The 14899-nt window shown below is 40.8% G+C and overlaps 1 protein-coding gene across 8 annotated transcripts in view; it reads left to right on the top strand.

Moving 5' to 3' along the window:
* The window catches only part of ANKRD55 (ankyrin repeat domain 55), a 56346-nt gene that overhangs the window by 9209 nt on the left and 32238 nt on the right, over positions 1 to 14899 (top strand). For 7 of the 8 annotated variants that reach the window (XM_069777284.1, XM_069777285.1, XM_069777281.1 and 4 more), the window contains exons 4-6: positions 2005 to 2114; positions 5537 to 5597; positions 9169 to 9297. In XM_069777284.1, coding sequence (XP_069633385.1) covers positions 2005 to 2114; positions 5537 to 5597; positions 9169 to 9297 — 300 coding nt within the window. The remainder of the gene's footprint in view (positions 1 to 2004; positions 2115 to 5536; positions 5598 to 9168; positions 9298 to 14899) is intronic. The other variant, XM_069777288.1, reaches the window with a different exon arrangement.

The raw sequence follows: 14899 nt of genomic DNA, 5'->3' as shown, positions 1-14899 counted from the left end.
GAAAAAAAGTACAAAACATTTAGTTCTAGACAATAGTGAAATTGTAAACTTTACTATAATGCAAAGCTGGAAGCAATGATTATTATAAAAGGATTAGGACTCTTGTCAGAGTGTCCTTTCTCTTTCAGGTTGTAAAATCAGTGCATGGTATGAGGATCTCACTAGGTCCAGGGTCCTCTGTGTGTTTTCAAGAAAGCCACTTTTTTCTGTGCACTGGAAAGTCCCCTCTTGTTCTTAATACACAGATTAACTTCTCCTCTCCCACTGTCAGCATCAGATATTTATGCTCCAGAGAGGGCATTCCTATCTCAAATTCTGGTGGTCAGTAGGCATGTGTTCCTGCACACCACATGAGCCAGGGCATTGCTTTTTTTTACTATGCTGGACCTTGGATGGCCAGGTTAAGAACTTAAGTTCAAGGTGCTGCAGGTGCCAGTGCAGGTACTCAGTTCATAAGCAACCCAATCCTCCAGTCAACCCACGTGCAAGTGATAGTAGGGGCAGACATCCCACTCAGAAGTTTGGGAAGGGAGATGTGGTGCTCTCTGTCTGAAGCACACAGGGATGGTCCTCTTCTCGTTGGTCTTCTACTCCTCACTGGAGGGAATTCAGGATTCAGAGAGAGGATGGGGACCAAGTTAGTTGGGCAGAGGGGTTGACCATGGGCTTCCTTTATTAGCTGCACAGAAAGGAGGAAGGAATGTTCACCCATGCTGCATAGTATGAGTTATGGCTGGAGGACCGCCAGTTCATTTAAACAGATACTGTGGCAGCCTAATCAAATCACATCCCTTGCATCTAGTTTCTTCCTGCAAATTCAGGAAAAAAACAATGCTTCTGCTCAGCTATGCAATATTCAGCCATAAAATAAGTGTAGAAAATAGCAAAACAGGCAATCTCATTCAGCGCAAGGAGCATGTCCAACTTACTTGAGAATAAACATTTCCTCTGCCAGATATTTTCAAAAAAATCCCACAATTAGTGTCATGCTCCTTTTTTCCTTCCTCTTTTCCCAGAGGGGAAAAACTATTCTTTGGAAAAAAAGAAATGACTGGAAAAGATTTAAACCACCCAGGCTTCGAAGTTTCCATTTCTGTTTCCGTGATGGATATAATCAGAGGTCTGGAGAGCATTTGGCTGTAATGTCTGTCCAGAGAACTGAATTCAGCAGAGCTCTACAGTCACAATCGCATGCAAGGTTCGGTGCTCTTGTACTTCCACTGAGACCTGCAACATGGATGTTCTGATTCCATCATTCCACACCTTTTCCCTATAAATGCTGGTAATGCCGATCTGACATAGCTCACACAGGAGGGAATGATCTTTATCAATTGCCCATGGAAGTTTGAACAAAACACTTAAACACATGGTTGATTTCCCTGGGACTTAAGTGTGCGCTGAAAGATTTATGCAGTCACAACAAAATTGTTTATTTGCTTTTTTGTTGAGGTGATCAATAGAAGGTTTTAGTCCAAGAACTGATTCATCCCATGTGTTTTGGTGCTGTTTTCAGTCTAACATTGCCACTAATTCGAACTTCTGCAGCAATGTTTGTAAGACCACACTCTAAGGCTTTTTACTATTGATTTGCCATCCCTGCTAAAATCTCATAAAGGAAATGAGATTAAGCGCTGATGTTGTTGCTTTAACCTAGCATAATTAAATCCACATGCAGGAATATGTGTAGCATTTGCTAGTGATACAGGAATTAGCAGGTTTTTTATCACTGTTTACTCAGTAGGTACTTGCCACAGCTGCAGAAAAAACAAAATGCTGTGTAAAGAGAACACCTTACCACAGAAATGAATGACCAAGCTAGTCTGAGACTCAGACTCCAAAGGGGAACCGCTCTCAGTGCTGAGAGACCTCCACTGGGGAAACAAAGATCAGTTCCTCTGCTGGCAGAAACAGCTACAGTCACACACAGATGCCAGAACCACAAAGCAAAGATCTGGCCCGATGCATTTTGTTTCCCTCTTTGACATGCTCTAATTTCTTTTTTAGGGGTGGCTGGAAGGCTGTGTCAGCCTGCTCAGAAATGGTGCTAAGCAAAACATACCTGACAAAAATGGGAGGTTGCCACTACATGCTGCTACCGCAGAGCCTGACGTGAGGTATGTCCCAGGCTCCAACAGCATTTGCTGGTTGAATTTGAACAGGTAGTCACTAACACAGGCTACCCAGCCCAAAGGGGAGTCCGAGTCAGGAAGGTTAGCTGTGACGGTTACACTTATGACGTGCTGCTTTGTTTAGTGGTTATCATAAAGGGGGTAGAGAGGAGGAAAAGCATTGTACACTTGTGTAACAGAGATACACGGCCAAGTAAGGTAAGGAGCCTAATTTAAGATCACAACAGCAGGAGGGAAAAAACTGTGTAATAGAGGTTGGAACTCTGGGTTTCCCCTGACAAATTACCTTTCTGCCACCTCCCCACATTACAAGAAGCTCCTTCTCTGGACTTCTCCAAGTAGCAGGGCAAATGTGAGAAAAGTTTTCCACACGACAACCTCGCTCTGAGAGCCCCTACTGTAAAGGGGAAGCTGAGGTTTGGTGGACTGGCTCATTTTTAACTACTTTTACTGAAGGTGGAGTAACAACTACAAAGCGTCTTCACAAGAAGTCTTAAAAAGATCCTATTTGTCTCATTCCAGCCTGTGATAATAGGAAGGTTTAAGAAATTTTGATTTGTACATCGGAATAAATTCACTCAGAAAACTCTCCTAAGTAAATCATGGTGGAGGGGGGATAGGAAGACATTAGAGACGGGTAAAACATTCAGGACATGCAAAATGCTCGTGTAACTTGATCACTGAGTCTATGGTGTTGCTGCCGTCACCATATCAGACCAGCCCAGACCTCTGTGTGTTTCTGCTGATCTTGCTCTCCAGCCTTTTTTAACAAACAGCTTTATTCATTTTCCACGTTATCATTGCTTTTCATGCATCACTTGGAGAGAATAGTTTGAGGTTTCTGCAGGAATACGGGTCACTATCATTAAACAAAGCCTCCACAGAAAGAAGACAATGTTTGTACAACACTGCACATGCTGCTACTTGAAAGGGAACAGTAATCTACTTTACCAGCAGCACACAGGGTTCCCTGAACATTTTTCACATTCTCCATGGATACGGGCAGACCTTTGCTCTGCACAGGAGTTTACCACTTGCTCAATTCCTTTTCCTCTGTCTTCTTACTGCGTTTGCCTTGTGCCCAGAAGACATGCCTGGAGCACTGAGGAGGAGGCTTTTCCATCACCGTCATTGTCACTCTTGAATCCCATGCTGTTGCCAAAAGGGTTTATGCAGTGGTCAGCCATGAAATGCCTTTTCAGCCAAGTTTGAAAGCTGGCAGCCTGCTGCTACAACCCCATGTGCTGGAGGCAGCACATGGACCACACGGAAAGACAGAGATAGTGATCAGCCAATTTATGTATTGGTTTGATAACTGATTTATGTGCTTCAGCACATTCCGCAGAGCCTAAGAGGAAAGGTGGAAAGAGAATCCATGGACTTTCTGATCTATGCCTTTAAGAGTAGGTATCAGAGAAATCTCAGCTGCATGGCTGAATATCTACATATTTGAGTGATAGCACTTATGTTGCCATAATTGTCTAAGGATGTAAGTAAGTGAGTCAAAGTTTGTTGTTAATAGAGGTTTTACACTCAAAGAATGGTATTTCCTTCACATGCCTTGGTTTCATTGATTATATATGGGGTTAAACTACATTATATCTGGGGTTAAACTACAGATCCATGTGTCAGGCTACAAAGCTATGTGATAAATGGGTTTTACAAGCATATTATGGTTATCTCATTTTCTTTCTGCTCACTAGTCCATTTTTACCCAGACCTGTTTTCAGATACTGAATTTCTGAGATTCTGAGTCCTTATGCCAAATGACCACAAAATGTCTTGCCTTTTACAAATTTTTACTAAACTAATCACAGTAATCCTAAAATGTCATCCTTTTCAGAGTTCCTATAGTATGACTCCATTATGCTATTGGTTGTGTGATTCAGAAAAGGAGGTGTAACACCCTTTTCTACAAGTATTTGTATCCATTTACAAATTAATTTGAAGTCTCAGCAAAGCACTGGGATCTGCCCAGTCTTCACCCTTTAGGGATATTCTAGTTAGAAAAAAATTAAATTTGGACTTCTGGCATCTGAAGATGGCGTTACCAACAGATGGGCTTTTCACCTGCAGAATTGCCTGAATCATCCGTAAGCAACTGTAAATGTTTTTTTTTTTTAATAATTTACATTATCTAGTTGTTTGGGGGGGGGGGGGGAGGCAGGGATTGTCATGCAACATTCTCAACTTGATGTGATCCACACACCTGAGCATAGTTAGTTCAATCCAGAAAACTTACTGAAAGTTGTTGAAGATTGTCCTGATGAAAAGCAGCAGATTTTCATTCAGTCTCCTATGCATGGGAATCAGTGCATGGTTGTATACATTTATTTCTGCATTATTTGTACATTTATCAGAGTTCCCTCCTTGACACTTCATCATCTTTTAATTTCCTTGCAAAACAGCATGTCTTTAAAATGTCCATGTTTTGAAGGTTTCTAGCAAATTCACACCTTCAGGTGAGCTGCAAATTTGCATCATGACCTTATCTAGAGATACACTAAGTATATATCTTTCCTTTTGCTACAATCATAAGAACTGTACATCTATGTTAGGATCTGTACTATTTGGCTTTGTTACAGCCTGTGACAGGGTGGTCCTTTTCATTTCCATGATCCATCCATGTACATGATCCAAAAACTTAGCATCCTACTAAAAAATGCAACCATCTTTGCCAAACCTATAGTGATTTCAGAACATCTTCATAGGATACCAGAAGGAAAAGAAAAGAAAAATCCATGCAGTGTTAAAAATATTATTGCACTTGAATAATATTTCATGTAACTATTTTACTGTAACTGTTCCCTCCACCAGAGGGGAGTGTTTGTAGTGTGATATTCTATAAAATGTGAACCAATGCATGACTATATTTTATAAGATAGCAATGGCCCTATCCCCGCAGACCCACTGTAAGGCCTTGTAAAATACTGTCGGTTTGTGTGTGTATAAATATGTAGTATGCATGCATACACACACATGCAAATAAGTACACAACATCACATTAATCCAAGAGTTAAGGAGAGTGAAAAATCCTTTTAGAAACTGGTTGTTTGCATTTCTGTTTGTTTAAAACTTTATAAAATAGGATGACAACAAATCACTAAGCTACCAAAAACTGCACACACATATAGTATTACACGCTCTGATTCTAGCCTAGCAATCAGCACAAGAATTCTTCCTAGTGGATTTACTTTTAATTCCCAGCACTAAACTTCTGTTGTTACAGTAAGTGATAAAGTCCTATGTGTTTTTCTAGTATGACAAAGTTTAGACCTAAGATTCTGACCTGTGCCCATCACTAATACTGATTTTTCTTGAAATTGCATGTTTTGTTTCTCAAAAAATGTCAATTTTTCAGGTTTAGTCAGGAGTACAGCACACTGATTATGTCATTGCTTCCGCAGGCTTCTGAACGTGCTTCTGCAGCAGTCAAATCTTAGTGAAATTAATCATCAGGACAATGAGGTGAGTGAGTTTGTGCTACAAGTCAAAGTCCCAGGCTCTGGGGGCACACAAGTCATGCTGTTCAGAAAGAGTCCACTGTACTATCAATTTTGTCATGAGACTATGCACTAGTAAAAAATTTCTACAATACTTTTGCTGAACTCTGTAAAGCATTACCTCATTTTTCCTAGTATACGTGATGCACCTTCAGGCTAATAAACCTTTTCCATAAACTGCCAGCTATAAGGTACCTTGAATCAGTCTCTACACTCACTTGCCAAGACATTAATTGCTTTTGATTCTTCTGAAGTTAGACATTGGACTAAATCCTCACATTTACCAGTCATCCCATTATTAAAGTACAGTTCTCAGGAAAAATATCGGAAAGCTGGTATTATGCAGAACAGCCATGGAGCTACAAAAATTTATGCTATCCTCTGATTCTTAAAGAATTATGCCCTGTATAGTGTACACAGAAGAGTGTTAACTTCACAAATGTGTTCTTCTCCAAATAGAGAAGCCTGACACAAGAGAGACTCTGGATGTCTTTTGATGTGTTTCTCTTCACTCTAATAATTGTTCAAGGATGCATCTCTTCTCCACAGTGCCAGAATCACCACAGGGTTGTTAGTTTTCCCTCTTCCCATGAACATTCCCTATCCACTGGATAGTTTGCAGACCCTGCTCACAACAAACTAAACCAGACATATGCTTTGTCTTGGTGTAGAATTATGTTGCTAATGAATTGCATGTAACCATGGATCATAATGTCAAGCCATAATGTTTTGCTGTAATGCATTGCTGCTTGCAATCTGGAATTTTAGTCCAGCTCACTGTCATCTGGCACTGAGAATATATTTGTTCAAGTGTCAGTACTAAGTCCTGAATATTCATGTCTTCTGAAAAACGCGGATCCTCACAAATGATTGCAGCTAATAGAGCTGTTCTCTTGGCATAAGTAAAACACTTCAGTTTTCCCATATTACACTTGAGAAAAACAACCCAATGAATGCATGAACGCGTAAACAGTAAGAAATACATCTGGAGGTTTCATAGTTTCCACAACTGTGGCTTTCTGTGGGTTTACTTATGAAGCCTGTGAGATGACAATGTGAAGAAACATTCCCTGAAAAAGCCTCAAATCTGGGCAAAACAAATGTCACGCTCTATTTCCCACAGCCATTTCTTGGGTTTTTTTCTCCTTTTATGTCCCCTATTACTCTTTATTTTTTATAAATGCACAATGGTTTGGCTGTCTCACCTTTAATATTATATTCTGCTGGATCTTCAGCTTTGACAGTTCTGATACCACACTCATGCTTCCTCTCAGAAACAGTAGTTTATCTACAGATGCCACTCAAGGCTGGTATCACCATGCATAAATCAGATGGATGCGGGCTAGACAGCCATTGCCTGCTGCAGCAGGCCCACATGTGTGAGCTGGCACTGCAACCAGCTCAATGCTCTTTGCTCAGCTCGGTGCTCCGAAAGGGCACGTGGAATGTACGAATTATTAGAAAAGAAATAGAGAACAAAACAGGAAACAGTATTATGCTCTGTCTTAATCCTTGATACATCCGCATCATGTCGGCTGCAAGAGTAATCTGAAAAAGGATATACAAGAAAAGGAACAGAAAAGGACTACAAAGATGGTAATAGTTACAGAGTAGCTTCCTTTCATGGGCAGGCTAGCAACTAGAACAAACTAACTACAATAGGACTTTCAGCTTGGCAACTATGTCAGAGGGATGATGTAAGACAAGTCCATGGCATCATAAATTGCATGGAGAAGATGAAAAGAGAATTCTGTTAACTGGTTTTTACATCTAAAATAATGGGGACACCTACAGAAATTATCAGGCAGCAGTTTTAAAGAAAATGAAGATAATTACTTTTTTCAGAAGATGCATCATTACCCTGTGGAGGTCTGGATGTCATAGGAAGTCTTTAGACTGATTATGAACTGTTAGGTTACTGTATATCGAGCCTCATTTCTTAAATTTTCTCCCTAAGCATCTGCTACCATCTCTCTGAGCTGTGTCCTTGTACTGGAGAGGTCTTTGATCCCTACCCACAGTTCTCACACTCTTATGTTACAGCTGACTCTGCTGGTTGCTACAGTAGAAACAGAGAGAAAGTTGACTTTTCAAGGATTTTTTTTGTCCGTATCAACAGACTGAGAGTGGATGACAGAAAAGTGGCCTGGTACGCTGTAGCTTCTCTTTCAGCGAGTTTTCCGTCTCTCCAGAACTAGGGGTGAGGACCCATTTCCCAGCTGCAAATCACTTCACTGAAGCCTCACTTCACAGCACTCAGAGATACTGAGTGTCCATCAACAGTGCTAAGTCCCTTGTGTCAAAACCTTGGTCCAGTGACGTCAATAGCAGAGCTCCCATTAATTTCAGTTAGGGTAGGATTTTACCCTCATTTTTGGTTTTACAAAACCAAAACCCCCATGATTAAGCTTTGCAAACCCTAACTAAAAACAAAACTGCTCTTGTTCAACTGCTGTATTTTGTCATCTCCTACACTTAAGCTATATGGGGACTTGAAAAGCCTTAAAAGATACCTGATGAGTGAGAGAAATTGTTAGAGCATTCAAGCTTTCAGTTAGAAAATCACTGCTAACAACTTCCACTATTAAGGCACTGATAGCTGTCCTCATCAATGTTTTATAGCTCACACTTCACCTGAGTTGTTGCCAATTGGCTTTATGGGGTTCTATGGAAGTTTTAACTCCTTTTCCACTCTATATTTTTTGCTTTTTATCATTTTGGAAACCAGGCAAGACCCTTGAAATGCATTTTCCCTGATAAGAGACAGTAAACAACGCCTGCCTAAAGTAAAATATTACCCCATCTGAACACCCCTACCAATTTTTAAGAAACACATTGAATGAGTAACTTCATACAGAAAATCTCTAATGTTATGGATGTAGAGTAAAATATAGGTGTGTATAACAATGCTGATGAAGGTGCAAATACAGGCCATGAATTCTCTGATCTACCAAGACTGACTGAACACAGCTAAGATGGAATGAAAATGCAGGTCAATAGCTTACCATTTGCTTTGTTTTCTCCCTAAACAGTAAATATAAGATGTTTATATTATGACTTTTTTGTTGACATCACTGGGCCAGTTCCTTTGCTTGCTGATTAGGGCCAGCTAGAATACTAGCTTATAATATTTATTTTGGATCAAAGATAAGACCTAAAATAAACATCACACTGTGTCATGTCAAAGCACCAGTCCAAATCAGGCTTTTCCCACAGGATCCAAACTGAGCAGTGAGGAACCATCCCCCAGCTGGCGTGGTCCTGACCATGCATTATTTGTAACAGGCCATAGTCACATGCCAAAGAAGCATTTGCATTTGTATCCATTTTCTGTAATAACTCCAAAAAGCTAATTGTTTGGTTCCCCCTTATGACTCCACTGATTCAGAAGCTGTTACTAATTATTCCAAAACAAGAGGGAGAGGGAAGAGTCCGTCAGTCCCGAACGGTTTCAGAACTGCCTAGCTTATCTAGAGAGGCTTGAAAGGTGCTCCTGTGAGTGATGATTATTTGCTCTCTGGGTTTGTGGATTTCAGGGAATGACTTCGCTCCACTGGGCTGCTTTCCACAACAGGCCCCAGCACACCCAGACTCTGCTGCACAAGGGAGCAGACCCGACTCTGGTGGACAAAGACTTCAAAACAGCTCTGCACTGGGCAGTACAGGTGAGCCACAGCCACTGTTTCACCAGGCAGTTGCTTGAGCTGAGCTAGCTGTTGTAGTGTCCTAAATACTCCAAAAGCAATTATTTTGGCTGTGAAGTGAGGAAAATGGATGCTAGGAATGCCCACTAACAGCCCCAGCGTTTTGCTAGTGGGCATGGATCAAGGATCTAACATCTTGTTTGGAGAAGGCGGCATACTTAACACAGGCTCAGCACTGTTGCCCTAAACAAGGTTATCATTTATCTCACTGGGACTATGTGTGTGCTTCATGTTCAACTCATGCTTAAATTTTTTCACTAAATCAGGGTTGCAGAAATCAGCAGCTTAGTCTTGCCAAAGGACTTTGGGAATAAAATAATGTAAACATAAGATAAAACATATTTAAACAACTATGGTTCTGGAATAATTAGCTGAAGAGTTGAGGCCCTCCTTCTCTGGAGAATAAGGAAGACGAGGAGCCAAACACATTTCCTGTTGAGCTGTATGTTCCTATCTCCTATGCAAAAAAAAAGGTGTCAAATCACTAAAAATTACTCAGGCCACCATTACAGAATTAAAACACGCAGGTTTAATGTCGCATTAAACAGTGTATTATGCAACTGGTAGTTAGTAGTCTAACATATAGCATAATTTACTAAGTTATGCCGAATCTTTATTGCAGAAAACTTCCCAGATGAAATTATATAAATATGTTTTTACTTGCTCACTTGCCATAGCAAGTTCCGGTATCAATGTTCAAAACACCTGCACTCCAGATAAGCAGAAATAGAACTTGCACAAAAATCCAGTAACATTTTCCTACAATGACTAAATATTTGCATCCTCACCTTTTGGTCTAAGTTCAGTCATCTTAAAAAATGTGTCAACAAAGAAATTCAAAAGCTCTGAAGTGCCACATACTATATTTGTATAGGAGTAAGGACATTGAGAACCAATAATCTGTTTCTTTCAACCACAACCTCCCACAGATGGTTCATGTACAATAGGCTCAACTTTTATTTTTCTGAAGTAGAGGTATATTTTTGCCTCTGCAACTGGTATTATTTCAACACTAGTTTTGTTCTTCTTTAATCCTAATCAGACAGAAATTGGGCTGCATCCCTTCCTATTTTGCCTTAGAAGAGTAAATGTATCTACTCAAAAATCTGTTGTGCATTTTCACCAGGCTTACTCCAATGTAGGCTGCTTCCAGTGGGAAATATCTGAAACTGATGGAAGCTCCTGCAGGCTAGGCAGTGGTCTGGATCGTATCTCTGGGAACAAGCTGTCTCCCAAACAGAAAGACAAAAGGGAATCCCCTTCATATCAGGACCCTCAGTTCCCCTCATAACTTAATCTTTCCCTGGTTCTGTATTTTGTAAATTCTATTATTTAATTCACTGTTAACACCCACCTCCTCCTTTCTCTAACAAACATGCAGAATAACTCTTGAGAAAGGGAGAAATTAAAACTGCACAAAACCCACTTGCCCTCGGGTGGAGGCAAATCACAAATCCCTCTTTTTTCTCCCTTTAAGCTGCTCCCAGAAAACAGAGGAAACGTGCAGGATGAACACCCTTTTTTCATTCTGAGAGATTCCTGCTATGAAGCCTTACAAATGGCTTCTTCCATCCACATACTTCTCCATATTCTAGGTCCAGAAGGTGTAGTTGAAATACCACACCATGGAATAGATCTGTTAATATTTCTCTTATTCAAGATTGGACAAGAAAAAATACTTTCAGCCAGTGGTCTCTAATGCCCTGTTAGGCCCAGGAGAAACAGATACCATGGACAGGCATGACTTTCTCTGCTATGACAGAGAGCAGAACAACAGCTCTGCTGTGTGGGATTATCGTTACTTCTAATAGCCTCCTCTGTGGCTACTGGAAAGGTGATATTTTTCCTTTAAGAATTGTATTAATATCTTCAGGGAACAAGAGACTCACAGAGCTCAGGCAGTACCAGTTGCAGGGGTTGTTTTCAGCTGAATAGGGCCCTGTGTTTAATTTCATTTTTTAAAAATGCAGCAATGGGAAGACCAGGCACTGCACAGAAACTTGTTTCAGAAGTTGCAGGAAAGAGGCAGTTTGTGCATGCTGGGGTGAAACACAGAGTGGGACCACATAAAAACCATTGCCTGCCATTTGAAACCAAATTCTCAGACATGTTTCATATGAAATAATTGTTCCACACTGGCTGTTTCAATGACTGCATGGTCTGCTATCAGACAAACGGTGGCTGTGGAGTCCCAGCTGTGTAACTAAACAGACTTTGCCCACACCAAGGTCTGCTCAAACCTCCTGCTGCTCAAGTTCACGCCTTCAGTGCAAATGCATTACGTCGGTGTCAAAAACATAGATCATTCTTGTTTGAAGTGAGAATATCTCATGTCAATTTTTTTACACATGCAATATTTTTAAGAGCTGGTGCAGATAGGGCTATATTAGAAGTGTCCCAGGAGGTATTTCCCTCTATTCATTGCAGCCAGCAATAATTGCTGTAATGAAAATGAAACACACCTTTGTAACAAAAAACTATTAACTGAGACTGGAACAAAGTGTAAAGCTGTTCTAACAATTCTAGATAATGATGTCATTGAAATCCTAGTAAAATATAGTATATACTATACAGTATACACTATCATACTGCATACTACCATATCATAATAGTATTAGTAGCACTTTGGACATAGCCTGGGAAGATTCGGAGTCTTCCTGGATTGCCTTGCCAGTTGTCATGATTTTTACCAGAAGTTTCTTTGTCTCTTTCTCAAAATGCTGGCTGCCAAAGTCATATGATTATGTAAAAATATCAGCTTTCATTTAAAGAGTAAACAAACAATCAAACAAAGATCTCTTTCTAAAGTGAAGAAATGCAACCTCCAGGGATAAAAAGAAGGCAACAAAAAAGAAGCCATTAAAAATAACACTCTGCCATGTGGTGCTGCACTTACAGTTTTTTTATAGGTTGATTCAGAGTGCAAAGTTTTAAAAAATTACAAGCCTGCATATTTGCTCCATAGCAACAATGCAATTATTTCATTCCCCTGTTTCCTGAGAGCAGAGCGAAATACCTGTATATCTTAAACACATTGTAAAAGCAAAGCATAGGCAATTATTCATTTGTGTTTGGCTGAGCAAGCATGGCAGCCTCTCTGTAATTACTTGGAAGGTGAGAGCACACTTAAATTTCAGGATTTGTAGGAACGAATCTCTCTGTTGCTGCAGGGCATCTTGAGGACACAGCTGGCCACCCAGCCAGTGCAGAGGAAAGGGCCAGGGAAGGCAGCAGTGGCTCAGGGCCAGGGTGTCTCCCCAGGGATCACTGTGCTCCTTCTCTCTGCCCAGCACCCCATTTTTTTTCTGTGGGCTGCCTGGGGTGGAAAATTTCAGAGAGACTTCCAAAGACTTCTTAAAACTTAGCGGGTGTTTCTCCATGGCAGACATTTTTGCTGTTGGATTAGGCCAGAAGAGGTGTATTTGTCAGACGTGGTTCACAGTCTGATTGGTTTCATGCAGAATTGTACTTGTTTGTTCCTTGTTTCATGCAGTTTTCTAGAGATAGCTAGAAAGAGAGAGTAGTGATTTCTTTTTTTATGTCACTAAGCTTTAAAGACAATTTTGACTGTTAGCAAACAAATGAAAAACAGATTCAATCTGCATTTGTAAAGCATACCCTTAAGAAATCCCTTTCCTGTGTAAATATTCTTATTCCAGCAAAGGTACAGCTGTTGCTCATGGAGGCTGGAATGTTGCATAGCAGCAGGGCTTTAAAGAGTGAGCCACCAAGTTGCAAAACAAGGAGGAAGAAAGTTTGCAAATAGTTTTGAGTAAGAAATAAACTTCCTCCAATACCATCAGAAGTTTTTTCCCAAAAGTGCCCTAAACATTTGTGACAATGTCTGCAATAGCAAATTGAATGTGCTTGAGTCTTGGCACTGGCACCAAGGCCAACTATCACATGACAGCCTGTGTCCCTACCGCTAAATTCTCTTATTCTCTAAAACAGGATGATTGTATGCAGACCACTTATTGAGAATGGTCTGTGGCCCATGCTAGCTCCTGAACTATGTCCAGGAACTGGTACGGAAAGTGTTAACTGACCCAAGCCAAAACTATGCCAGGGAGGATTTTAAAAATTTTATGGCACAGGATTTTAAAAATTTTACAGTACAGACAACTGAGTTCCGATGCTCAGGGATGTTCCCTAGTGCTACTTAGGTTTTTTATATAGATGTAACCTATTTCTCCACTTTCATTTATGTCAGTTCATAAGCCAAAGCCCCTTTTGTGACTTGTAAACAGTACAGCAGTGTTGATATACAAACTCATCAGTACAAGCAGATCATCAGAAAAAACTACCTTTACCTGAAATAATTGACTGTTAACCAGTAAGTCCTTCAAGTATAAATATGCTGTTGACAATGTAATTACTCACACCAATCAAATTTCCAAGAAAATCAATTGCAGAACTCCCACTAAGCTTAGCAGGAATTTGTCTCGGGCAAAACCTGTAGGTAAGTACAGGATAATTGCCAGACCTCTTCCCAGCACACAGCCTATGTGTAACTCCTCAAGTGGATGCCAGAACATGAGTAATGTACATGCAGCACACTTTTTGCATATCTATAAATGTCCTGATCTCCTATGCCTGACTGGAAGACAAATGTTTCCATTTGTCTGGTAGTAGTAAGGAATAAATCCTTATTCTACTGTGGAATAAAAGATGACCTCTTTTTCAAAGCACATAAACAGCTCATCCAGAGAAATCAGTCCTCGCAACAATGTACTAGCAGGGGAAGGCTGCCAAGTCATTTTAGTCATAGCCATAGTCATTTACACAGTAAATCATACACACTTATTATAGCAGACTCCAAGCGAAAATAAATTCTCAGAGAGACTTGGCCAGCATTTCGTGCAGTTTTTTGAGCAAAGAGAGGGTAAGACACACAGGGACATATGATAGCCGTAGAGGTATGCCTCCATGACTGCCTTTGTCATTTGGTAGCTTTTTCCAACACCCACTAAGGCTGCTGAGAGGCTAAATATTTTAAAAACACTGTGTCCCCTAGTTGTACCAGAGGCAGCAGTCCTCTAAGGCCCACAGGACAAAGTATCCTGTACAACAACACCACATTCTCTTTCCAAGAGCACCACAAAGTCAAGCCAAGCTGGGTCGCTCTGAGTCTGCAAGAGACACTGTGTCAGTGCGTGTCTGAGGCTTCTCTAGGGTTAGAAGACAAATGAGCTTCTCTCTGAGATGGCTGCATCTCACCAATGTAACTACAGCAGCCTCAGTAGAGTTGTTGTTAATTTATATTGGTTTGCCATCAGAAACACACCCTGGGAAGTGCCTGGGCTGCATCCAGGCAACTTCTGGCAAAGTTTCCCTGGCAGGAGGCAAGCTGAAGAGGGATTGTATTACGGATTGTTCCTTTCCTCAGCACAGGGCCCAGTTGTCTCTGTCCCCTGAGGGCAGAGAAACCACAGGGTGCTCTGAATTTTTGCACTGGTTCTCCACTGCCAACACAGCGATCTGGCAGCCAGGGCATGGCAGCAGTGGAGGTAGAGTGAATGTGCTTCCATTCCTCAGCCTTCCCTCATCTGGGATACAGAGGGGG

The sequence above is a fragment of the Haliaeetus albicilla genome, chromosome Z (genome assembly GCF_947461875.1).
Source record: "Haliaeetus albicilla chromosome Z, bHalAlb1.1, whole genome shotgun sequence".
Classification (NCBI taxonomy): domain Eukaryota; kingdom Metazoa; phylum Chordata; class Aves; order Accipitriformes; family Accipitridae; genus Haliaeetus; species Haliaeetus albicilla.
The sequence above is the reverse complement of the archived record's forward strand: the minus strand, read 5'-3'. Positions and strand labels throughout refer to the sequence as shown.